The 25,928-nt window shown below is 41.9% G+C and overlaps 1 protein-coding gene across 2 annotated transcripts; it reads left to right on the top strand.

The window, feature by feature from the left end:
* Positions 1-24,760, top strand: HEATR6 (HEAT repeat containing 6). 2 transcript variants are annotated; one of them, XM_073316049.2, is made up of 20 exons: positions 1-252; positions 2,810-2,917; positions 3,370-3,510; positions 5,321-5,436; positions 7,959-8,073; positions 8,418-8,519; positions 9,094-9,231; positions 10,423-10,718; positions 11,142-11,319; positions 12,734-12,940; positions 13,531-13,630; positions 13,842-14,194; positions 14,937-15,059; positions 15,693-15,779; positions 17,379-17,513; positions 18,882-19,004; positions 20,465-20,589; positions 21,993-22,089; positions 22,684-22,888; positions 23,653-24,760. In XM_073316049.2, exons 1-20 carry the CDS (start codon positions 10-12, stop codon positions 24,201-24,203), a joined length of 3,543 nt encoding a protein of 1,180 aa, XP_073172150.2. In that variant the 5' UTR covers positions 1-9; the 3' UTR covers positions 24,204-24,760. The 2 variants fall into 2 exon arrangements, with proteins under 2 accessions (XP_073172150.2, XP_073172151.1); XM_073316050.2 differs by lacking the exons at positions 1-252; positions 2,810-2,917; positions 5,321-5,436 and having other exon boundaries at positions 3,405-3,510.
* The last annotated feature ends 1,168 nt before the right edge of the window (positions 24,761-25,928 follow it).

Raw genomic sequence — 25,928 nt, 5'->3', positions numbered from 1 at the left:
CTGGGGAAGATGGCGGCGGCGGCGGCGGGGCCTGGGGAGGAGGCAGCGCGCCCCGAGCCCGAGCCCGAGCCCAGCGGCTCCATCCGGCGCTACCTGGCCCGGCTCGGCGCGCTGCGGCCCCGGCTCGGCCCGGCCCGGGAGGGCGAGGGCGGGAGCGGCCGCCGCACCGAGCTGCACCTGCTGTTCGACCAGCTCATCTCCGAGACCTGCGGCCCGGGGGCGCCGGGGCCCGCGGGGGCGCCGAGCCCGCAGGTAGCGGGGGGCCGAGTCCGCCACGGGTCCCGACCGGGCTGGGGAATGAGGCCGCCCCGGGGGGGGCGGGGACCCCGAGAACAGGGGATCGGCCGGGGGAACGGGGTGGGAATAAGCCCGTGGGGGGGGGGCGGGCAGGATGGGACCCAGGGGCGTGTGGGGTGGCAGCCGTGGGGCAGGGGCCGCAGGGTCGGCAGCCTGAGTGTGGAGGAAAGGAAGCGGGGTGGGCCTGGTAAAGCCCTGTCCCCGAATACCCGGCCGCCTCACCAGCTGCCAGGCTGCACCTGAGGCAGGTGCTCCCTTGCCGCCGCCATCCCCCCCGCCCCCCCCAGGTTTGCTCCCCACGTGTCGCCACCTGCCCCCAGAGACTGATCGTGATTTAAACCGTACCACGGAGGGGGATGAGTGTTGCCCCAGTTGAGCGTAATGGTTCGGTGCAGGCCTGTTTGCAGCCCACCCGTAGGCTGGAAACGTTCAGAAGGGCCACGCCGACACTAGAAAGTTGTACCTCTTTCCTACTATAACGGTGTAGGTAGCGGTACAACCCCTAGTCTGGACGCACTTCTGTCAGGATAGTTGTGCTTTATGCCAGTATAGCTACTCCCATATGGGAAGGGGACTAACTATACTGGCATAAGCCGCCTTCATACCAGTATGGCTATGTCTAGCGCTTTTACTAACTAGCATAACTGTTTAGGTTTAAAAAAAAAAAAAAAATCCCCTAACCAACACAGTTATATCGGTACAACTTTCAAGTGTTAACCCCAGGTCATTTTGGCAATCCACTGTTGAACTAGTTTCCTTGCTGGTGCAGCCCCATATGCTTACCGAAACACCAGTCAGGAAATTGTAACGTTAACATTAACCTTAACTCTGCTCCTGTGCTGCAATTCACTTATAGGTCAGGTGCCCTTTGCCCACTTCCCGGTGTTATAACCATGTTAACTCTGCCTGTTTCCCCGCATCTACTCTCTTCATATGGCTAATAGATCTACTAGCTTATCTATAGGTCATGACACTCTGGAGCTGGCCAAAATTTGGAATTTCCAGTTCATGGGAAATTTTATCATGTTGAAGTTTGGTTTCAGACCAAACCCGACTTTTTTCAAAATTTCCCAAGAACCAGAAGTTCCAAAATACATTGTTTCTGAAAGGAAGTAAGTTTCCTGGATCCCCAGCAGTCCCTCTGTGAAATTGTCATCATTCATATCAGTTTCACAGTCTCCTCCCTCCTCCCACCCCCTTAGCAAGCTCTGGGACAGCTTGGCCATAACCACTCCCCCAGGACTGGGGATCCCAGGGCTTCCAACCTCCTGGGCAAGTTGGCTCCCTGGGCTGCCTGAATCCCATAGCCTGGGAAGCCAGCTGCCCTGAGAGTTGGGCATCCTGGGGAGCCCAGCTGAGTAGCAGAAATCCTGGAAGTCCTGAGAGCCCCAGCTTGAGTTTAGCCTCTCAAGCTCCCTACTGTAGTGTCAGAAGCCTAGACCATGAGGTTCTGTCTACACAGCAGCTGGGAGGGCACTTTCAAGTGTGTGTAGACAGACAGCTAACCCAAGCCATCCTGACCATGCTGCTGTTTTTAGCATGCTAGCTCAAGTCTGTCTATCCTCCCACCTGCCACATAGACATACTCTGAGAGTCACGGCTTTTAGGAGTGCCATGCTTCCCGCACTTGCAGCAGGGAGCCTGGAAGCCAGGCTGAGTTGTAGTAGTCATGTGCAGTGGGGTAGGGTGAGTGGTAGCAGACATCTCTGGTTTATATGCCGTGGGTAGGAGAAGATGGTGGACATAATTGAGATGGTTGTTAGCACTTTCTTTGACAATTTCCTGTCTCTGCAGCATTTAGATTCTCAATTACTGCATAACATCTTAGTAATTGTTTTGTAGGGGGAACATATTAACTATGCAAAAATGAAGATAATTTATTGGGGGTACCTTGTATATAGCATGCTACTTTGACATTGAAGCAGTGACAATCTTTAGTTACCCATTAGTCTTCCTATTTGTTTTTCACAGCAATTGCTCAGCTTTTCTTTTAAATTTTGGGAAGTGCTTAGGATAATCTTCTCCTTTCACCCTAATATTTTATACATTGCTCCTTTTTTCTTTCCTCTGTTTCTTGGTTCCTACCTCCTCTTTTTTCTTTGGTCTGTATTATATGTTATGCTTTAGTCTTTAAATATTATTTCTCTCAGTGCTGGTTTCTTAAGTGATATTTTAGCGGCAGATCCAGCACGTGGATGCCTGTGTCATATGGACAGTCAGTGGGACAGTCTACTCACTAGGTGCTCTATTGACTTCAGTTGGGCTCCACACGGAATCATAAGACTGGAAGGGACCTCGAAAAGTCATCTAGTCCAGTCCCCTACACTCATGACAGGACTAAATATTATCTAGACCATGGATCCAGGTGTTCTGCCCATGCAAATCCATTTGCACAATTGAGACCTTAGCTGATGGGATGGTCTCTACTCTGAAGCCACAATTTTGTATTGGGTCAATGATAAATAATCATTAAGGCTTCTGGCTTTTTTCTTTAACAGATTTTTTTTTCCAGGATGTTTGTGCTCTACTTGTTCAAGCCTGTCAACTGGTTCATCTCAATCAGGAACATCTTGTCAACAAAGTTTGTCAGCTCATTCATCATTTACTTAACAGATTCCAGGTATGGAAAATTTGATGGTTCTGTTCCTACCCTTCCAAGCACATGGATGTGGGCCAAAAGGGCTCTCGTCTCCATGAGGCAGAACCAATAAAGAGGATCTAATATGAACGTGCTTGGATTTTCACCTTCCTATTCATCCTACCATTCTTCTGGTCTACAGTCCTAGCTTGGCTATGCCTGGCTAAAGGGTTGCTGATGTAAGAACTACATGTGCTGACCCTCTCACAGGAGACGGAAAAGCTTGTGTATTATGCCTTCAGTTTTGGGGAAACCAAGATCCCATGGCCGTTTCCTAAATGTAGGCTATTTCTGTAGCAGCATGAATTTCTAACAGCCAAATCAGTTGGGTCACTACCCAGCTAGAGGAATGTTACCCTGACTTGAACAATGTGCAATATAATAAGGATGCCTTTTGGAAACTTTTTTAATTCTGTGTTTTTATATGATGACAGGTAGTGGTTGATGAACAGAATTTGGATTTTCTTGTATCCTATTCCATCTCTGCTCTCAAACAGTGCAGCTCTTGGACACACACTGAAATTCTGCAAGCCTTAGCAGCTCTTCTTTACAATAATGGACCAAATTGTCAGAAGGTAGGTTGAAAGCTGTCCTGAATTTATTGCTAAGAGAAAGTGATCTCCAAAGCCTCAGATCCCTAGACTCCCTTCCCGTGTCTTTCCTCCAAAAGAAAATAAAAATGTCATATTCCCAGACACACATACTCTCAACATTAACTCCATCTTAACACAGTGTCAGTAATTGAAGGGTAAAATGCATTACAGGGATGTTGTAATAATTCTATAATCAAGCATTACAACTCCATGAAATTCAAAGTTAAGGTTGCACTGAAGAAAAATCCAAACATATTAAGGTAAGAAATGCACAGTTAAGGCACCAAACAACTTTAACTTTGCCCTATAGTGAGGCTGTACAATAACCATAGTGTTGTTTTACTGTTTGTTGTTCCAGATGAGATTAAACTGTTTTAATATACTTTACTTTAGATTTTTTTCCATATTTTTTCCACTTTTAGCATCATTATAGGGCAAAGTAACCCCAGAGCACATGAGCCAATTAATCTGCTTGTACAGCTGCTTTGCATCGCCAGATCAGCACAAAGCAGCTACAGCACACTGGTGAATGTGGACCTTAATTTGCAGTTGACTTATTGGTTTAAAGGGTTGTGTTGATGAGACCAGTGCTGTGTGAAGACTGGCCAGCCCATGGTGTCCCCATCTCAGCCAGATGGAGAGGTGACCTAGACAGAACTGCCCTGCTGTAGCATGTGCCCCGCCTCCCTGTGAGAGTTATTTCCTGCTATAAGGGCAGATTCCATCACAGGAGTGGGCTTTGGATTATGCGCCACTGCAGGGTGTTAAGCATGTTCCCTTGGGGCTCCGTGCGCTCAGCGGGAACCTGAGGTTCACGCAGCAGAAGGATCAAACCCTCATTGTAGAATGGAGCTGAAATAGCAGTGCCATGAGAGCCTTTCAAGCACAGATGCCAGAGTTAGCATGAAGCTATGGGCTTTTTAAAGAGCAGTGACAGCTGCACCAAGTGGCCTACCACTGTGAACTCGTGACACACATACAGTCTCCCTGACACCACTGACTCATTACAACCAATAGAATTTTTGCTTGCAAATTAGGTGTAGAAGACAGGTATTAATGGGTTGAGTTATCTATGATGTCACAAAGATACCTCTTAAGAGTTCCTGAGCTGTTGACTTGAACCTGTCTGAAGTCTGTATAACAATAGCAATTAGATACAACAATCGTTAATAACTTAGCTTAATTACAACCTAGTGTCTTCAAATATAGTCTCTGTACGAGGTATTAATTAACTTTAATTATCTGCAAAATGTGAAGTGTCTGTGTTCCATTGTTAAGATCTTCTGGGGCAGAGAAGAGACTGACACAGACAGTACATTTCTTAATACGTTTTTAAATTAATTTTACTTTACTTTTACGGATTTACTTTTAAATGCTCAGAAAATTCAGTCTATACCCAAAGAGCAAGTGCTGTAAATTTGGGAAGGGTGTGCTATATTTTTCATACAAAACAAGGAGGTTGCATCTCTGCTTAAGTACAAAATGGAACTCAGTCTTAACTATAGGGTCATGACCAATGCCTCCATAATAATGGATGACAACTTTGCAAATGAACATCATTTCTAATCAGAGGATATGTAAATCCTAGTTCTGTTTGAATATCAGTCAAACCTATTCTGTAGTTGGTATATCTATATCTAGCTATAAGATTTAAGGAGTAGCTTGATTTATATCATATTGACTGTAGATCTGTTGTTCTGAAGTAAAAAGGAAATTTGCCAATTGATTTGCATTCACCAGACCTGACTGTGTATCTTGTTGGCCCGTAGTGACTGTTAATGGTTTATTTTAGTATCTCCCGGATTTGCTGGGGAAGAGTGGACTCTTGGTACAGTTCAGTGATCTTGCTCAGCCTGATGTGGAACTCAGGAGGGCAGCAGTACACAGCATGGCAAATCTATGTCTCAGGTATTAAATCAAGTCTTTTCAGTGATTTTATGGGTGCTTTAAAAGATGGGCATCTGGAAATGCTGACAGCCAGCCTGTTCAGTCCACCTGCTAAGCACAGTAAAGGTGAGATCAATGCAATGGTTTCAGGGCTATATAAATAGGTCCTGTCAAGGTTCCTCCCCCACTCTGAACGCTGGGTACAGATGTGGGGACCTGCATGAAAACCTCCTAAGCTTATCTTTACCAGCTTAGGTCAAAACTTCCCCAAGGTACAAAATATTCCACCCTTTGCCCTTGGATTGGCCGCTACTACCACCAAACAAATACTGGTTACTGGGGAAGAGCTGTTTGGAAACGTCTTTCCCTCCAAATACTTCCCAAAACCTTGCACCCCACTTCCTGGACAAGGTTTGGTAAAAAGCCTCACCAATTTGCCTAGGTGACTACAGACCCAGACCCTTGGATCTTAAGAACAATGAACAATCCTCCCAACACTTGCACCCCCCCCTTTCCTGGGAAATGTTGGATAAAAAGCCTCACCAATTTGCATTGGTGACCACAGACCCAAACCCTTGGATCTGAGAACAATGAAAAAGCATTCAGTTTTCTTACAAGAAGACTTTTAATAGAAATAGGAGTAAATAGAAGTAAAGAAATCCCCTCTGTAAAATCAGGATAGTAGATACCTTTCAGGGTAATTAGATTCAAAACATAGAGAATCCCTCTAGGCAAAAACTTAAGTTTCAAAAAAGATACACAGACAGAAATAGTTATTCTATTCAGCACAATTCTTTTCTCAGCCATTTAAAGAAATCATAATCTAACACATACCTAGCTAGATTACTTACTAAGAGTTCTAAGACTCCATTCCTGGTCTATCCCCAGCAAAGGCAGCATAAAGACAGACTCACAGACCCTTTGTTTCTCTCCCTCCTCCCAGCTTTTGGAAGTATCTTGTCTCCTCATTGGTCATTTTGGTCAGGTGCCAGCGAGGTTACCTTTAGCTTCTTAACCCTTTACAGGTGAGAGGAGTTTTCCTCTGGCCAGGAGGGATTTTAAAGGGGTTTACCCTTCCCTTTATATTTATGACAGGTCCCATTGCCTTGAACAGTCCCATTGATTAATGGGACTTCGCCTTTTGATGAAAGCCAAAAGGAGAAGATTTTTTTCTCTAACAGCTTTGTTTTGTGTTGCATCCTGGAAGTTATAAACATGACTTGTGTGTGAAAGTTAAAACTGCAGTGCTCCTAGCCATTGTCATACTCATTTTGGGGAAAACCAGGAATTCTCAGATTTCCAAAACTAAAATTATTTCTTAAGACATTTAATTTAAGGGAGGGGGGGAAAAAGGCAGGTATGTTGTGCTACTACCTGTCTATGCAGGCAGTAGTTGGTTGATGTGGTGGTTGTTAATGTTTATGAAACAATTGATTACATCTTGCATTGGGATTATCTGTTGCAGTGGAATGTTTGGTCTATGAACGATTTGTTATAAGATTCCAAGAATTAATAAGTTGATGCCAGAGCAAAATCCCATTACTTCTGAAAACCTTCACTAAACTATTCGAATACAGAGGGAAGCTTTTTCTTGTTTGTCTATGACAATCAGTCTAAGCGAGCAGGAGTTTGGAGCTGCTCTAAAGAGCTTTGCAATTATGAAGGAAGGTTTGATGTCCCACAGAATGGGACCCTTAAAAAGGAAGAGTCTACCGATGAGGTCACTTAAATATGAGCAAAGTGCAGCGTCTGGCGCTTTTGAATGTGATTTTCTAATTGGATTCTACTGTCAGGAAAATCACTTGCAGTATTTGAGCCTTATTGTGAACCTTATCAAACTTGCACACCAGTGACTTGAGGTAATTAAACATATGGGACCAGCTGCTTAGGGATCCAGCACAAAAAAAGTTGTTTAATGAGTCTAGAGCCACTCCAGTAATGCTCATGTTATGATAAGATGATATGCAGGTAGCACAGATTGAAGTGGTGTAGTGATTGCCTTCTTTATATTCATTAGTAAAGAAAGATGGGTGGCTATTTAAATTAAAAAAAGGTAAACTTGTCACGGCATTAAGGCAGTCTATGTTTTTGTGAAAACGAAGGAAAATGTAAAAACCTTTCAAGGTCCTAGTAAGGGCTAAATTGTATCCCAAGATATACGCACGCAGCTTCATTAAATCACCTGTGCACCTGTATATGAGGACATTCCCAGCAGAATAGTGACACTGCTCCCATTAGTGTCATTCTGCACCTACTCGCAGCCTGGAATACCAAACATAGGAATCCACTTTAATCAGGCAGGAGAAGCCAGAAGCTAGAGTAAATTTTAGGCGTACTGAAATTTTACTAACCAGTGTTTCCAGATAGTATTTACGGTGCTAGAGTTTCATCCTTCTTAGGTGCCAATGTGCAGTCCCACTCCGTGTCTCTGCTATGCTGGGGAAGGAGAGATCTGAGCTTTTGTAACGTTATCTGTAAGAACAATTTGTATAGCTTTATATTGAGAGCCACAGCTTGACTAGCTGTATTTGCTTTCATTTTAGTGTGCCTGGACAGCCATACTTAGATGAGTCTTACAGAAGTCAGTGCTTTCAAACTTTCCTAAACATGTTACAGTCTTCAAAAACCTCTGATGTAGATGACATCACTTTTTGTATGGTACGTATGAGGCTAATATGCTGAAATACACTAATTTTAAAGTTATACTACATCTGCAGTGGAACATCTAGACAGCTTTTAAAATTTGATTTGAAATAAGTAAATCTGTTATAATCAAAGGCTTCCTGTTTGCCAGAGGCTGTACACGTCTTGTGAGTTGGAATATTGCCAGCTAAGACTTGGCTAATATCTCTAACTTCATTTTACTTGAGTAACATGAAAACAGTTCCAAGTATCTCAGTGATGCTAAGCAGTTATGTTGTTTTGCACTATATAAGGTATGAAGTTCATAAGTTAACAGATGCTGTATTTGTGTGTGTTGGCTAATTTGAAGTTATTTTCAGCTGTTACAGAATGCTCTGAAAGGTATCCAGTCGCTCTTAAACGGTGGGAAGATGAAGCTAATGCAGACTGATCAGCTTGGGTCCCTTCTTGCTGTGTTAAAGGTGAATAGTTTCTTGGTTTAAATCCACTTTTAGAGAGAGAGACTGTGTAGTGTGTGCTCCTGTTTCACTTTAAGTGGGAAAAGGTAGAGAAGACAGAAAAAAGAATCAGATGGAGAGCTGATGTGTGGGGAAGGAGGGTAAGATTGAAAAATGGAATGAAAGACATGGAAGAAGGGGAAAATTCTCTCTAGAATATGATAAAGCCTTCAGTTCTCTCACTTGGACTTCCCTCACAAAGAAAGTGGTGGCAACGCCTTGATGGTTAAGAGGCAAGTCTCTCATTAGCTTCAGTGTTGGACCCTTGCTAAAATCCTTCTAGAAATAGTTGAATTTGGTTGCCAAAATTTGTTTGATTAGAGAATCAGAATTACTATACAGGCATTTTATTGTGCTAGTTGAGTCTCCTTGTGCTGACTTATCTGCCATTGGCAGCTAGGGTGTGAGCGTAGGGAGACAAGTCCCAGAGAAGAAAGTCATAAGGTAAACTGAAAAGAATTGGTGAGCACCTGAATATACGACAATTCTTTGCACATCCAAATGGACCAGAACGCTGGTGTTCTTGTTACTGTTTTAGAAATGCATGTTCTATGGGCTTCCTGGACTGAACGTGGAAATGCCTACAGTCTTGTACCCAGCTCCACTTCCTCAGTATGATGGACGATCACCTGTCAAACAGGAGCAGTCGGAATTGAGCACCATTAAACAAACAGGGGTAAACTTAAATTATACCACATGTCGATTTTTCTGTGTGTTTATTTGTTTTGACTGTATATTTCCTATTATGGTGTTAATGGCTGAAAGTTCCTTCACATTCTCGGAATTTGGTGTATTTCACATTGCTTGCCTAAATGGCATTGATTATAAATTTCTGCATTGAATAACACATTGCTCTGTGAAGTCAGATGACTAAAACAGAGGGTTCTGCAGAGATTGATTTGATTGACTCTAGCTGTGTGCATCAGTTATTCATTTGTAGTCAAGAACTTGTGGCCTGAAGATGTGGGACTGATGGTGGCATTTTCCATCACAAGTTACATTACTTCTAACACACAATCACTTTTACTTTTTCCTGGGGAAGTCAGGCTCATCTAAAAATGAGTTTCCTCCCTTGTTTGTGTATCTCTGTTTCTCTCTCCCTTTGCTGTTTATTATTTAACCCTGTAAAATGTTTTGGGTTACAGATTGCATGAAAGGCGTTAAACAAAATAAAGCTGTAGGGTCATTTTGTTGGCTTGTAATCTTCTTTTAAAGTTAATGAGTATCTCCGATAAATCCAAAAGAGCTACAGGAATACATAAATAAAACACCTGAAAAGATATCCTACTGTTAAGTGTCTCAGAGTAAAAATACATTTTTCTAAAGAAAAATAAAGGAGAATTGTGGAAACTCTTGTAGTTACACTAATAGTTGGAGGTTAGCGTTTATGTATATCTAGAGGTTTGCATCCAAAATGTCCAAGCAAACCAGTCTTGTGACATGTACCTATGGGACATTAAGGTGTTAATATTAAGTTTATTTTGTCTTATTAAAAAATGGAGTATGCAAGCTGAAATCGATTAAGATCTGATTGTGTCAGAGTATGTATAATTCATTTATGTAACACTATTTCATAATAGTAACTAAATACCTGTGACCAAAACTTTTTCTTTGACTAGCTAAAATCAATCTGTCTCCCTAAAATATGCCATCGATGTGCTTATAAAGTGTGCAACTCCATGTTGGTGAACTTAAGTACTGAACACACTAGAGTTTATTCTACTTTTGGGGATTTTAGAGTCTCTATTTTTCTCACAAGTGACCGTGTTGTCATTTGAAGAGATTTGCAGAATAATAAAATCTTTTCTGCGTGCAAAATTCTTACTTTCGTCTCAGCCTTTTGTGTTGTTTTTTCCTGTTCACACAGACCCGAAGAAAAAAGTCCAAGGGGAAACAAAAGAAAGGACAGTTGGGGGAAGAAGTGAAAGAAGAATTAGAAAGTGATGTAGGAGATGGAGCAATCCATGCAGTAGATATATTTCAGTTACGTTCAGGCGATGCACAAAACAATCCTTGTCTAAATCCCTGGAATCGCACATTAGATGCTGCATACATGCCTGCTGGAAAGGATCACTTATCATCATGCTGTTCCAGCTGGAAAAGGATCAGCAGCAGTGAGTCGGAGTATTCTGATGCTGAAGGTGGAATACAGAGCAAAATGAGGTTATTGTTGTTCATGTAAATGTAAAACATGGAAGCAAATAATACTGTGGTTCATAACAATAATGCTTGCGTGGCATGTTAAATAATGCTCTTTGTCCTTTTTGTAGATCTGGCACCAGTTTTGCCCATGTGCAGCGTTTTACTCACTCTCCCACTCACACAATCCCAGTACTGGATTCTTAAATGAAACTCTTAGAGAAATCATTTAATGTGATTTGTATAATTTATTAACTAAGAAAGTTAAAAGGTGGTAATTAGTAGTAGTTTGAAAGTAAACTGATGCTTTTTCTTTTCTTTTTTTTTCCTTTTGGCCTTAGCTATTCTACTTGAAGTTCATATAGCTAGTCAGTAACCTGAATAAATGAGGTCAAATCAATTATTTTTTCAGAGCTGCTATTAATTCATCTCTTTGTTTAATTAAAGATCTTATCAAGCCAAAGTTCGTCAAGGGGCTTTAGCCTGTTTCCTTTCCACTATCAAATCAATAGAAAAAAAAGTTCTTTATGGCTACTGGTCAGCATTTGTTCCTGATACACCTGGAATAGGCAGCCCACAGTCTGTGTCCTTGATGACTATTGCATTGAAGGATCCCTCTCCAAAGGTAAGTGAAATTGCTGTCCTAAAAGCCTTGTTTTTCAAGAACTAGTCTTCAGATTTGCCTTCCTTGATCTTTAATATAATAGAGCAGTCTTGCTGGGGTCTTTGTGGCCTGTATCACTGTACTGGACGAAGAGCAGGTGCATTATTAGGATAACAAAAGATCTGTTATGTATGTAGACTCTAAAATTATGAGACCAGGTTATTGGAGTTAAACATATTTTTTTTGGAGAAAATTTTGAAGTGACCAAAGAGTTTCCAAAATGTATGAAAGGGGTTGGTCAAATTAGAAGAGATAAAAGAAAACTTTTCACACTATGTTAAGGATTTGTCTGCACAGGAAAGTTAGTGCGCAGCAAGCTACTGTGTGAATTTAAACCACAGTAGCTACTCTGCACTAATTCCGCCTGTGGACACTCTCTTCTTGTGCACTAACAGTGCCCTCGGGAGGTTTAGTGTAGCACACTTCCAAAGCGTATTAAGCTAATGTGCACAAAGGCACTTTTACTGCGCACTCAGTGTGTCCACATGGGGAATTAGTGTGGAGTAGCTAGTGCTCACCGGTTATTGTGGGCGTTTTCTCTATCTAGACAAGCCCTAAGAGGTTCAAAAAGTGAGGGTGGTCCCTTCAAATTGAGAAATGGGGGTGCTTCACACACACAGGATAAATAAATACATGGACTGCTGTGCCAGGGAAGGCAATTGAAGCAGAATGTGAATTTGAGATATCTCAGTTTGTTTCTAGAGGAGGCGTCCAGTAAGGTGAGTGGTGAAAAAGCTGGAAAGTGTTAGTTAAACCAACCCCCAAAAAGGAATGTGTTTTGAGTTGGGTGGGCACTTTCCCATAGCATTTACAAACTGCTAGTTGATGCATGGTAAAGATCTGCAAGGTCCAGAATTGCGCATTTTAGAATGCCCTGAATTCCAGATGTGGAGGTCTCTTTGCTGACGCCTGAATGGTAAAGGGCAGAACATTTATAAGCTTTTGCTAGGAGAATCCAAGAAAACCTGGGGGACGAGGTGTTGAATCACAATACCCCAATAATGAAAAGAAATGGACACTTGATGATAATTGAGTTTCAAAGCCAGGCCTGTGAATATCTGCTGTTGACCTGCAGTCATAACATTTTATGCAGTTAATAGAGTACATACTCTGCATATTAACATGTTTTTTGGAGGCCAGGGACATTCTGTCTTAAGTGTGTTGCAAAATGCTGTCATGCTTCAGCAGAGCTGGGTTCCATGATGTTAGCATATCCTGCAGCCTGGACACACACACTGACCTTTTTTTTCCCAGCGAGGAGAAAGGTGCTGTGTAACAGGCACATACAGAATGTGAAGCAGCAGGATAAGGAAGGTTTGACATTTTCCCACAGTTTCTTTCATTGAAACAGAACTGAAATCTTGTATTGTTTCAGACTCGGGCCTGCGCTCTTCAAGTTCTCTCCGCCACCTTGGAAGGTTCTAAGCAGTTTCTTTCTGTTGCTGAAGACGCACATGACCATAAAAGAGCTTTCACTCCTTTCTCGGTAACAATTGCTTCCAGCATCAGAGAGTTGCATCGCTGTCTGCTGCTAGCCCTAGTGGCAGAATCCTCCTCACAAACCCTTACTCAAATCATCAAGGTACGTACACTTATTTTGAACGTGCTTACGCTTTGTAAGTGTCTCCGATTCAGCCTCAAAGCAATTTTCTAATGACCTTCACAGCAGACCTCATGCTTTCCAGACATGCCTGAGACAGGGTGATTATGCAAAAATCCTGAGAGCTGCCTGGGTCACAACAGCAGGTTTTTTTTCTTTCTTACAAGGCTTGGCAAATTGAGTCTGCCTGGAAATTCCCATTGTTTCTCTTGAACACAGTTTTCTTGTTTCCATATTTCTCTTATGGCTTCTGGGCTGAGCAGATGTACAAAATAGTGCTGTAGTTGTAAAGGGTTTTGGTTTTTTAATGGCAATTTTTATTTGAGTTTTTAATCTAAAATATTCCTTCCCTAGCTCGATTTTTATGATTGATCATGTGTGATCACAGTAATTGTTCTAGAAGCAAAGCTTTTGGGCCAAATTTTCGAATACTGACCAACTCTCTTCAGTTATTTGCAAATTTAATCAATGTAGCTGCCTAAATGACCTAACTCCACAGTACAAAACGAGAGAGCCACGTTTTCAGTTTGGCCTCTGTCATCTCTCATGTGGTTATCTCTTGTGTGTTTTAGTGCCTGGCAAATTTGGTATCGAATGCACCATACAGCCGTTTAAAACCTGGTCTATTGACAAGAGTTTGGAACCAGATAAAGCCATGCATTCGTCATAAAGGTTTGCATTGCACTGGGCTGGATTATTTTCTCGCTGTATATGTTGATTCTTAACTCAGCACGAATTCTTAATTGCTAGTATTTTTTTTTATTTTATTTATTTGTTTGGTTATTTATTTAGAAACATTTCCCATGATTGGTAACTATGTAAATAACTCCACCGCGCAGTGGTGTTTACCTTTTATTTTATTTTCCTTTATTCTCTTTAACAGATGTCAATGTTCGGGTTTCTAGCCTCACGCTGTTAGGTGCTGTAGTATCTGCTCAAGCTCCTTCTCCAGAAGTACAGTTACTTCTGCAACAGCCTAGTCCTTCCGGACTAAGTAGCAGCGGTGCGGCAACCCCTCATTGCTTCCGTCCCTCTGAGTGGTGGAGAAGAGCACCACCTTCACAAGGGGCACCCATGGACAATTGGGAGAGTTCATCTTCAGAGCCTTGCTGGCTCATACGTCTTTGTATCTCCACTGTTGTTCTGCCCAGAGAGGATTCCTATTCTGATAGCGATACTAGCTTCACAGCTGGTACTGTCTATGAACCATCTCCTGTTCGACTGGAATCTTTACAGGTAGGAATGGAAAACTACTAGACGAGCCAACTAAATGTATGAAACTAAGAATAAATAGCAAATCTCTCCAGTACCAGCCGGTTCTTCTACCCTTATGATTTGGTAACCTTGTTTGATGATGGGGCGTGTATGCACCTGGTAAGAATTGGGAGTGTTCTCTGTGTTCTCTCTTTCCAGTGTTGCATATAAGTTAAATCTTGACTAGAAAGATCTGCTATCAGTGAAATACTAACAGTAGATGACTTTGGCCTGTATAAAGCACGGTATAGGAAGGTTGAGACTCATAAACTCACCTCTGTTTTTCTTTATGCAACAATGTAGAAAAGTATAATTTTGTCGCTTCCATCCCAAGGAAATTAAGCAACCTCATTTCCTTGTCAGAGTAATGGATGCTTGTCACAGCTGGCTTCGTTAACCCGGACAGCCAAACTACAGGAGATTCAAGGCTTGTCACTTTTGCAGATTTTCTTTTGCTTAGGTAGTTGTTAGCTACAGGAGAGCTCGCTTAAATGAGAGAAATGAATTTACTGCAAGTTCCTGCTTGATAGTGCTTTTGACGTGTTCTGTTAAACAAGACAATAGACTCTACAGAGTCCAAATATCCTTTGTGTTCGCTAGTTTGTGTTGTACTTTCTAGCTCTCATGTTAGAGTTTAGTGTATGGTTACTGCATTGACTAAAATGTTCTCTCTTTTCATTTTGGTAAATTCCATTCAGTATTTTTTTTTTTTCCTATTCTGCAGGTCTTGGCACTTCTTGTGAAGGGCTATTTCTCTGTGGCTCAGAGCTATTTATTAGAGCTTGGAGAGGTGGCTTGCAAATGCATGGAGGAAACAGATCCGTCCATTCAGCTCCACGGTGCCAAAGTAAGAGCTTGGAGAAATCCAGATAGCTTTTTACTATCTAGTAAAGTGTTACTCTAGATAGTGTTGCTCTGTACATATGCTCTAAAAGTATTTGTAGCTAAGCTTGATGTGACAATACCTTTATTATAATTCAAGACAATTGTATGGAAGGAGAGCTCTGAATGTGCTTCTATGTGTCTATTTCATGCAGTACACTACAAACAAGACCTATACCTTCTCCATTCTGTAGCTAATTGTGCAATACTGTACTCTAGGACATCAAGAAAAACAAGTTTGGGCCCCAATCTTGCATTCTTTTCACCCTCATAATTCCATTGAATGCTATGGAAGCATTCCAGAATTGGACCCTTATTTATTACTCTAACAACAGTTGATTTGGGAGTTTTCATTTTGTTCTGGATACCATAAGACATTTCTAGCCATTTTGGCATAAAAGTTTGGAGACTTTATTTAGGAGAGCTTTTCCACTAACTCTGAGCTAGCAGTCAGAGAGTGTAATATAAAATAATGTAAAGTAACAACAGATTTCATTCATTCTGTAAATGACTGTGGTTTCTGCTAAATATTTCCATAGTCAAATAATACTTGAGTTTGCTTTGATAAGGAGCCAGTTCATTTTCTTTTTCTTGGCAGCTTCTGGAGGAGCTGGGCACAGGCATAGTACAACAGCATAAACCAGATTCAACCATTGCTGTCAATGAGAAAGTACCTGTCAACTTGGTAAGTATATGGACTTTAGAGGTGGGATTCCACCTGATTAAGCCTCATGTTGTGAAAGCTGCTGCAAAGTGATTGACCCTGAATGTCAATGTTTAGCAATCTGATGTAAAGTGGAGGGAGAGTACAAAGTACCTTTAGATGCTGGTATGGTATACACTGAGGTCGGCAAACTATGATAGTGTAAAGATCTACAAATAAGCATGGATTGTAGGATTTTATTGTGATAGGCTGTTTCCTGCTATTAAAATGAACTGACAGGAACTGCTGTTGTTGATACTCATCATTTTAACACTGTGTGTGTGTGTGTGTGTGTGTGTGTTCATGTTCTATCCTAGGATAGATACAGCAACCTTTGTCAAAGCTGAATAAATCTCCTGATAAATATCAAGCTAATTTAAGAAAGTGACAGCAAGGTATGATGGGCATCTCTTGTCTGACTACTTGAGTCAGAAATTTTATACATAAAGGGGCTCTGTCACATTTGGTTAGGCCTAAAATTAGACCTACTAGCGTTGTTTAGATTCATGGACAAATGCTTGTTATGAGACACCAGTATTCACTGTACACTTTCCCTTTGCTCCTGCTTTCTGCTGTAACTTTGGGATCAGGAAGAATATCAAGGAGCTCAGATACCACATATGATGGGGTGCTATATAAAACCCTAGATAGAGACACACTACAGCCTCAGTGACATGTCCATAGGAAAGTGCTCCAAGAGCCCACGTCAGTATTCTGCCTGCTACAAGAACTAAGTAGGTGGCTGATATGCTAGTGCGTGTGATCACGGAGAAATCCATTGTTTGGGGCTGTTTTTGACAAGCTTGCTCAAGCTGAGAAATTGGGATTCTGGCAATAATGTAGGTCTGTTAGAATATTCTTTCTGTGAACTGAAGGCTATTTTTAAAACGATTTTAGGGAATGTTAATAAATAAAACAGAAATGAAACAAGCAGCTCGAGCCAAAACATTATTTGTACAACTAACTATTTAAAAAAAAAAAAAGGAGTACTTGTGGCACCTTAGAGATTAACCAATTTATTTGAGCATGAGCTTTCGTGAGCTACAGCTCACTTCATCGGATGCATACCGTGGAAACTGCAGCAGACTTTATATATACACAGAGAATATGAAACAATACCCCCTCCCACCCCACTGTCCTGCTGGTAATAGCTTATCTAAAGTGATTACCAGCAGGACAGTGGGGTGGGAGGGGGTATTGTTTAATATTCTCTGTGCATATATAAAGTCTGCTGCAGTTTCCACGGTATGCATCCGATGAAGTGAGCTGTAGCTCACGAAAGCTCATGCTCAAATAAATTGGTTAGTCTCTAAGGTGCCACAAGTACTCCTTTTCTTTTTGCGAATACAGACTAACACGGCTGTTACTCTGATAACTATTTTAAGATTTCCAATAGTTGGAGTAGTCAATTTCCTGCTCATTTATATCCACTGATGTGGTACTAGGTATGTTTTAAAGATGATCTTAGAAAAGACCATCCATTTCAGAGATCAGAGATGTGGGCAATATTGTCAAGTTCACCTGACATCAGCATCAATTGTTTAATGGTTTCAGTTGGTAAACATAGTTTCTCCACTACAGGTTGTAACTTTCTGGACTATGATGCTAAATGGCCCTTTACCTGGTGCCCTTCAGAATGCTCAGCATCCTACCCTTCAGACAAGTGCCTGTGATGCTCTTTCGTCTATCTTACCGGAAGCTTTTAGCAGTCTGCGGGTAAAATACAATGTCTTTTGGTTGTCTTTTTTTTAAGTACTAGAGTCCTCTGGTTTTATCCCGCTAACTATATTAATACTGAACCTATGTTAAATTCACATGAAGGATGGTCACTGCTTTTTTTTACATCCACTCTTCACATTCAAAAACCCTGTGTAAACCATGACCGATTAAGATTAGAAAAGGCATGCTTGGGAATATTCAAAAAGTTTGATTGTAGAGGCATTTTAGGAGATGGCTACTCAAGGAAGCAATAGACTGTTTCAAAGCCTTGAATATTAATAGCCTCGTTGAATAGCCTGGTTGTGTGGCATGGCAAACAAAGGCCTTTAGAATCTCATTCTGTGTGTGAGATGTGGAAGATATTGCTATTTTGCTGATAAAGTTCAGCGAAGCATGCAGACAGCTGAACTGAAGGCAGTGGACTGATGTTGTTCACACACTTGGTTTTTTTCATTTGGCTGGCTAGCAAAATGTAGCTGAAACTGTAATGTTTGCTCTCTCTCAATTGCAACTGAATCTGATGGCATTACTCTCCTTCTACACAATGAAATATGCTTCTGTGCTTTAAAGCCTTGGCAGCATATAGCCACTGTATTGTGCAGCTCCATTCATGTCACTGTGCCCTGCTTGCCTCAGAGAATCCTGCCAGGTCTCATTTACAGAGGAACTGCTAATGCAGCAATATCCCTGGAATTCTGTTGGTCTGGCTTCTCCAAGCACAGTGTGTACTTCATCTCTGTACTTTGATCCCACTTCCCTTTCAGCCTTTGGTGTCAGTCATTGCCCACTTTGACCTAGGGCTCCGATGCAGCACAGTTGACTTGGCTGCAGGCTTGTATACTCACAAACCGTACAAATGTGAACTTTAACATGCTTTATGATCCCTCTTTAATGCTTTCACACTGAAGAGTCACTCTCTCTCATGGCATGTTGGCTCCCCTACAGTTACAATCGTTCCTGTTCTATCCAGGTGGGTAGTGAACCTATTGTCTGCCCCAATCCTTTTTGTTGTTCCTTTTCCCCCAGCACACATGCCCTAACTGGTTGCCATTGTATTACAAAGATACAGCTTGGTGAAATCAACAATGCCCTGTTTACCAGCCTTGGGGTAATTTATGTTAAAAGTGGGGAGTACTCCTGTCTCCTGGGTGGCATCCAAATGCCAGCCAGCTCTTCCACTTATTTGCTGTATGGGAATACGGGACATTCTCATTGCTTCTGCAGACTCCTGGTGTTCATTGTTTAAAACACACATCAGTTCTTAGCTTTTTCTTTTTCCCCCAAAGAGCGGGCTCTGCAGTACAATATTGTCACCGCTGTTCTCTTTTAAGGAATGCTTCTCTCTGTTTCCATTGCTAATTGCAGGATGACCAGCAGATACTGTGCATCACGCTACTGCTGGGCCTGAATCACAGTGAGAATCCACTGGTGAAAGCTGCTGCTGCCCGAGCCCTTGGAGTCTACGTCCTCTTCTCATGTCTTAGGCAGGTTAGCAGTGGGCCATTATTATCTTACTCGGAGCTCTTCACAATGCATTTGTTGAGCAGCAAGCTGTAGAACATGAGGTTTCTTTGTGGGAAGCAGGCCTCCCTCTTAGGCCAATGGTAATACAACACGCTGAGATATTAGCTCGAAATCTTTTTGGAGGTTTGCTGGTACTTCTTCCAACCCTGCCCACTCTGTTCTATGGGCACTCTGGGCAATGGAACCCGCGCAGTTTTTGCTGTGTGAAATGTGGCAGGAGGTGGAGTGTCTGTTGGTGCAGTGCAAGGTCCTCACCTTCCCTCCAGCCCCTTTGTCAGGTGAAAGGGCCAGCTAGGTATGAGGAAGCTCTAAAAGCCCTGGATCTGGCTGGGAGAGGATTGCCTTGGTGCAAGAACTGCAGAAGGCAGCTGTATGGCTGAAGACTCCTACACAAGCCCTCGGTTAGGGGGCATGGTGAGGGTGGGGCTGGAGCAGGAGGGGCATGTCAGGAATAGAGTCAGAGCACGTAGTGCTGCAGAGTTTCCAGGCAGGGTTGTGGCCCATGAGCAGCTGGGGACAGGTTGCCGTAACTTAGACAGGCCTAGAACTGTCTGTTATGGCAGGGGCTGTGGAGCAGCCCAGAATGGGGAAGGTGCAAAGTTAGTTCAGAGCAAGGATAGCCCTTGTCAGGACTGCGAGTTCTGTGCTGAGTTCTGTCTCAGGAGGTGCAGCATAACATCTTAGCCCGAGTCTGTCCCTGTGTACTGTAAAGCTCCCTTCAGCACAGCATGCAGCAGGGCCCGGGGGAAGTGTGTGCGTATGGCTGGTGGATTTGCAACTGTGCAGGTGGACCAAACTGCCCTTTGGAGCCATGTTAACCCACCTGGTTGCAAGAGAGGATTCCGTTGTTTTTGCCACATGGTTGTGAAGTCTTACATGGGTGACTATTTTGACAAACTTGAATCGTAGCTGAAGTAGAAATTTTAGTCTAAAATATTGTGAAAGAAAAGCTTTAATCATAGACAAGGAAATGGAAATGAAATATAACATGCCATGAAAGAGAAGATTAGAGAGACAGCTCAACAGGGAGTTTGGAAAAGCAATTACTTATTCGACAATGGCATTTGATGAGTATGAGATTGTCAGTCCAGGTAATTATGTTTAAATCAAAGTAACTTAAAGTACCAATGAAATTAAAATATGCAGTGAAATCATGTAGAAGCAGTCACCCAAGAGAGGAGCAAATTTGGACACTTTAGAGTTAGATTGTTAACTAGAGATCAAACAAAGCTGTACCGGGAACATTAGAGATACTATAAAGTTGTTACTTAGCACAGAAGGTTGCTTTAATAGAGCTGGTGTTTGTGCAGATTTCACTGAGACAATAAAGACAGTGAAGCATACAGAGCTAAGGAAATCCATCCACTTTTAAAAAAAGAACTTCCATACATTTTTAAAAAACGACAAAACTTTAAATTTTCTAGGATGTGATGTTTGTTGCCGACACAGCAAATGCTATCCTGAATTCCCTCCAGGACAAGTCTCCAAACGTCCGTGCCAAAGCAGCCTGGTCCTTGGGCAACCTTACAGACACACTGATTGTCAACATGTAGGTAGCAACATATTAGCTAATAGAACTTTATAAATGGCTTGAGATCTTTATTGTTAGTCCCCCCAGTAATATATGAATTGCCATACCTGGGCAGACCAATGGTCCGAATGCAGGGGTGGCCAACCTGTCGCTCCGGAGCCACATGCGGCTTTTCAGAAGTTAATCTGCGGCTCCATGTATAGGCACCGACTCCGGGGCCAGAGCTACAGGCGCCAACTTTCCAATGTGCCGGGGGGTGCTCCCTGCTCAACCCCTGGCTCTGCCACAGACCCTGCCCCCACTCCACCCCATCTTTTGAGCCTGCCATGCCCTCGCTCCCCTCCCGCCCCCCAGCCTCCTGCATGCCAGGAAACAGCTGATTGGGAGGTGTGGGGAGGGAGGGGGAGGCGCTGATCAGTGGAGCTGCCAGTGAGTGGGAGGTGCTGGGAGGGGGAGGAGCTGATGTGGGGGCTGCTGACGTATTACTGTGGGTCTTTGGCAATGTACATTGGTAAATTCTGGCTCCTTCTCAGGCTGGCCACCAGTGTCCAAATAGATCAATATCCTGTATTTGACAGTGTTCATTACCATAAATGTCAGAAAAAGGTGCAAGAATGTGCCTGTACCAGAAGCTTCTTCCTAGCCACTCTTAATTAGAGTTTGCCTTATGCCTCAAAGCGTGAGGATTTGTATTCCTACCTTCTGTAGCTTGTGAATGTTTTCATTATCCAGATCTAATCAATTTTTGAATTCCATTAAACTCTTGCATCCGATGAAGTGAGCTGTAGCTCACGAAAGCTTATGCTCAAATAAATTTGTTAGCCTCTAAGGTGCCACAAGTACTCCTTTTCTTTTTATTAAACTCTTAGTTTCATATTTTAGAGCAATTAGTTCCACAGGTTATGTACTGCATAAGAAAGATTTCCTTTTATCCTTTTTGTATCTATTACATTTTGATTTCATTGAATATTCCTTTATTCTTATGTTACATAAAAGGGTAAATAGGATTGTGAATGTATTTATTAATCAAACCAAGTCTTAGTACAGAATGGTGGACCAGCCTGCTATTAACTTTTTGCCATATTGAAAATTTACCATTGATTCCTATGCCATTTTCTGTCTCTCAGATAGCAGTTTATTAACCTTTGTATTTCATTAGTCTTATTGCGCTACCAGCAGGCTTTCCTGTAAAATGTAAATCATCATTGCATTAAGTGTAATATCATATGCTTTTACTATGCTCAGTGTGTTTGTCTTACATCTCAGCATTTTAGTTAAAGTCAAGAGTATTGTCAACTCAGTCAATTATGTATCCTACATAGGGGGACTGTATCTTATCTTCACAGGAGGCTTGACTCTGATCTGGTCTTTTTCATTTCTAACTGCTCTGATCCTGGATGATGTGTGCTTTATTTTGTTAGGGAAATGATGGGGCAGAGCTTCCAAGAGGAATTCTCAGATCTCCTACTATTGAAAATGTTACGGTCAGCAACTGAAGCATCCAAGGACAAAGACAAGGTACGCTGGAGTGGGGCAGGGAAAGGAATAAATCCAAGCATAAAGCCAAGAGCAAAATTAAAATCACTCATTACTTGCTTTTGACTTTTTATTACAACATAAAAAGAATGGCGTAACCGGGGAAGGTAACAGCAGTACTTGCATACAAACAAATCCTGTGTGCCATACTGCAAAATATGTCAAGACTCCGCCAACTGGAATTACCATAACCCACATCTACCATTAGATTAGTGTAGAATAAAATAATGCTATCTCATCTGGAGATATGGACTGCTGGCACCTAGATGTTTGCACTGAGTGAAGTGCAAAGTGTCGCTTTTTCTTGTCCGTTGGACACAGCCTAAGTTGGTTGAAGTTCTGGGCATTTTGTAAAGCCTGTCTTATTTTCCCATGAACTTTTTGAAGAGGCAGTTTGAGGGGTTGTTTTTCTGACAGGGTATGGGAAGGTTTTTAAAAAAACAAAAAAAAAAACCCTGAAATTACTTTATTTCAGCACCATATGCACTTAATTATTTCTGTATATGCACTGAGAGGCCTCGCCAGATGCATGTGTATAAATTGGAAAAAAAAAATTTTTTTTGCTTTGTGTTTTAGGTAAAGAGCAATGCAGTTCGGGCCCTAGGAAATCTGCTTCATTTCCTTCAACCATATCACATAGTAAAACCCAGATTCAGTGAAACCATTAAGGAATCTATTCAGGCCCTTATTTCTACTGTCCAGAGTGAGGCCACCATGAAAGTACGGTGGAATGCATGTTATGCGCTGGGAAACGTATTTAAAAACCCTGCCTTGCCACTTGGTAAGTAAAATCTTCCTTTTAAAAATTTTTTCACTGACCTCTTTGGGGAATGCACAACGAGCTGTGCAAAAGAAAAATCTTTTAAGGTTGTGTTTTTACTAAGAATTGATCTGGCATATGCATGTGTTTGGAATTAAAAAAAGAAAGAAAGAAACCCTCAAAGGGCTGAATGTTTCTCTCACATCCAAGGGCAGAATCTGGCCCAGAATGTACATTTGAAATTAAATAGACCTCATTCCTGCAAACACTTACGTACATGCTTAACTTGACTACATTGATTTCAATGTGGCTACTCATGGTAGTAAAGTGTGTGCATGTTTGAAGAATCAGGGCAATAGCAGGTGCTAGATTTGAGGGTTAGTGACTCAGGATAATGTAAAAATATTGGACTCACTAATAAATTTCATCCTTCAGTGAAACCAAAATAAGTTAAGGCCTCTGCCTTGTAATAAATGGCATCTACTCAATCACTGAGCTTCCAAAAAGTATCATTCTAATTATCTGGAAGAATTGTTATATAAGCTACACAGGTGGAGTCTAAATGTAGCATCACTTGAGTATATTTTTTTCAGATATAGAGGAAAAGGCTAGAATATTATTATTTTTTATTTCAATAAATCAATTGATAATTTTCTGTTTATGGCAAAAATCCTGAGTCTTCAAATGAAGACAAGGTTGATCAGTGTAATAAATCTCTATGAACAGCTGCTTTTGTAACATTGATTTTGCATGTTTTATTGACTGCAAACCTGTGCGCTTCCCAGGAGAAGCTCCTTGGACTGCACAAGCCTATAATGCTCTTACATCAGTGGTGAAATCATGCAAGAATTTCAAAGTCCGAATCAAATCTGCCATGGCCCTCTCCATTCCTACCCAAAGGGAGCGCTACGGAACCACTGAACAGGTTTCCCAGATCTGGAGTGCCTTGGTTATCGCTTTGCAGAAGAGTGAAGACACCGAGGACTTTCTGGAGTTCAAATACAGTGCCAGCCTGAGAACGCAGATCTGCCAGGCTCTGATTCATTTGTTAAGCTTGGCAAACAGTACAGACCTGCCATTCATTAGGAAAACTATAGCAGAAAATGGGGATGTGATCAGATCCTATGTCTTGCAATATATGAAATCAGGGGTTGAAGAAGATGAAGCAGGAATACACACAAACTCCCATGGAAGAGACAGATTGTTGAAAAGAGCTATTGAGCATATTTGTGGTATTGAGGAACTGTCAGAAGGCAAAGCTAAAGTAGTAGTAGCTGCTTATCTAGAAGATATCTTGACAAACCACATCAACTCCATTGAATTGACGGAGGCTTAGGAAGAGAAATCCATTGCTTTAATGACCAGTAAATTGTGCCTTCTGATTATATCCAGAGGGAAGTACACCGCTTCCATGTATGCAAGATGTCCAGGAGAGAGATTTCCTATTGGCAACATTAAAACATTTATTTCAAACTTATTTGAATCAGTTGAAACTCTTGAGAAAAGTTCTACAATGCTGAGAAAAAACATTTAATCTCATTTACTTTCCGACTATTTAGTTCGCTGTAAATTGTCTCCATTTGGTTTGGCTGGTAACTGATCTGATATAGAGTTATCACTCTGAAAACAAATGTCTTTTTATTCTTTGTATATTTTATAAGAACAGAGCCTTTTATGAGTTTGTTTCTAAAGCCTTTTATCACAGTTGACTGCTATCTTCAAAAGCTTGCCCACAGCGGACACGGGCAGAATTGGTATTTTCTGCCTTAACTTTTCTGGAAATCAGATTGATCATAAATATGGAGAGTTGGTATACTCTTCTTAGCATGCCATTTTGTCACATTTATTGCACTTGTACAATAAACTCAAATATCAGTTGGAATGTTTGAACAACAGCTTGATGCAAATCAATTCACACACACTACTCTAGCCCCCCTCCTGCACAGGTGGACTGCTTTACCAGTGCAGGACCATTGACTTCACCGCTCTCCAAAAATAAACTCCTGCCCGAGTCTTGGACTTTTAGTCCCAAGTATAGCAGCCCTGATGCTATCCGACCAGCCCAAGAGCTGCAGCTGGTTTCTTGGGGGTAACCATGTTCATAGAATGTAGGCTGAGATTTTGGCATAGAGGATTTGGGAGCCTAACTCCCTTAGGCTGTATTGAAAATCCCAGGCATGGTTTCTGTTCATTTGATCTCTGCATAGATATAGTGCTTAAGCACTACGTGGTTTTGTCTTTCAGATTTTGTTCCCATTCTACGATTTAGCTGGACACATCACCTCTTGAGTATAAACTATTATTTTGGTTACTTTTATTATGGAGTATGTTTACAGGTACTGGGCTCCCACCTTGCAATTGATAGCTTGCAGCAGGACTGCTGCCTGGCTTGACTTCCCCATTGAGCGATCTGTGTTTTAGATAGGCACAGCTGTGGGTGATGCTTCCGAGGAGGGAAGGGGTACCCAGGGTTGTGAGGCACCTGGCCCCCACCTGCCCGTCACGTGAGGAAGTCGTGTCCGTGCCTGCTGTGGATCAGCTCCCTGAAACCATGAGCTTCTGGGAACACAAACACTGCCTCACAGACCTCGCTCCCTGTACAGGTTAGCCGTAGCGTACAGCAACCCATGTTCCAATGAGCACTCAGGAACTCTTAGATTCACGGTTCCCAAAGGAATAATACACACCAGCTGGTAAGATTCAACTCAGCATCATCACGTTACTTAACACACCACACATGCAGAGATAGTGAAAACAAGAATACGCTTATTTTCAAAGACCAGATATTCAAGTGATAGACTATTGGAAACAAATGGCTTCATATAAAACAAATTCATAACACGATTTCTGGAGCCTAAACTTAACTAACAAGGCATTCCTATGTCTCTATAAGATTGCTTAACTCATGTCCCTGTCCCCAGTGTTTTCAGCCAGTTTTGCTGAGATCCCTTCTCATAAGATCAGGCCTGCTGGTGGCTTGTCCTCACAGATTGAAGGAATACAAGGATGAGTCTCGGCACCTGAAAATAGGGTGTGTCCCCTCTTCCCACCCTTGTTTACC

Source organism: Lepidochelys kempii, chromosome 17 (genome assembly GCF_965140285.1).
Source record: "Lepidochelys kempii isolate rLepKem1 chromosome 17, rLepKem1.hap1, whole genome shotgun sequence".
Lineage (NCBI taxonomy): Eukaryota > Metazoa > Chordata > Testudines > Cheloniidae > Lepidochelys > Lepidochelys kempii.
Note: the sequence above shows the minus strand (reverse complement) of the source record. Positions and strands in the feature narration are given on the sequence as shown.

Excerpts from the sequence above, each read along its gene's own strand:
- HEATR6 (XM_073316049.2), top strand. The coding sequence starts at position 10 with ATGGCGGCGGCGGCGGCGGGGCCTGGGGAGGAGGCAGCGCGCCCCGAG. Across the intron at positions 253-2,809 it reads CGGGGGCGCCGAGCCCGCAG|GATGTTTGTGCTCTACTTGT; the intron begins GTAGCGGGGGGC and ends TTTTTTTTCCAG. Across the intron at positions 22,090-22,683 it reads CATCCAAGGACAAAGACAAG|GTAAAGAGCAATGCAGTTCG; the intron begins GTACGCTGGAGT and ends TTTGTGTTTTAG.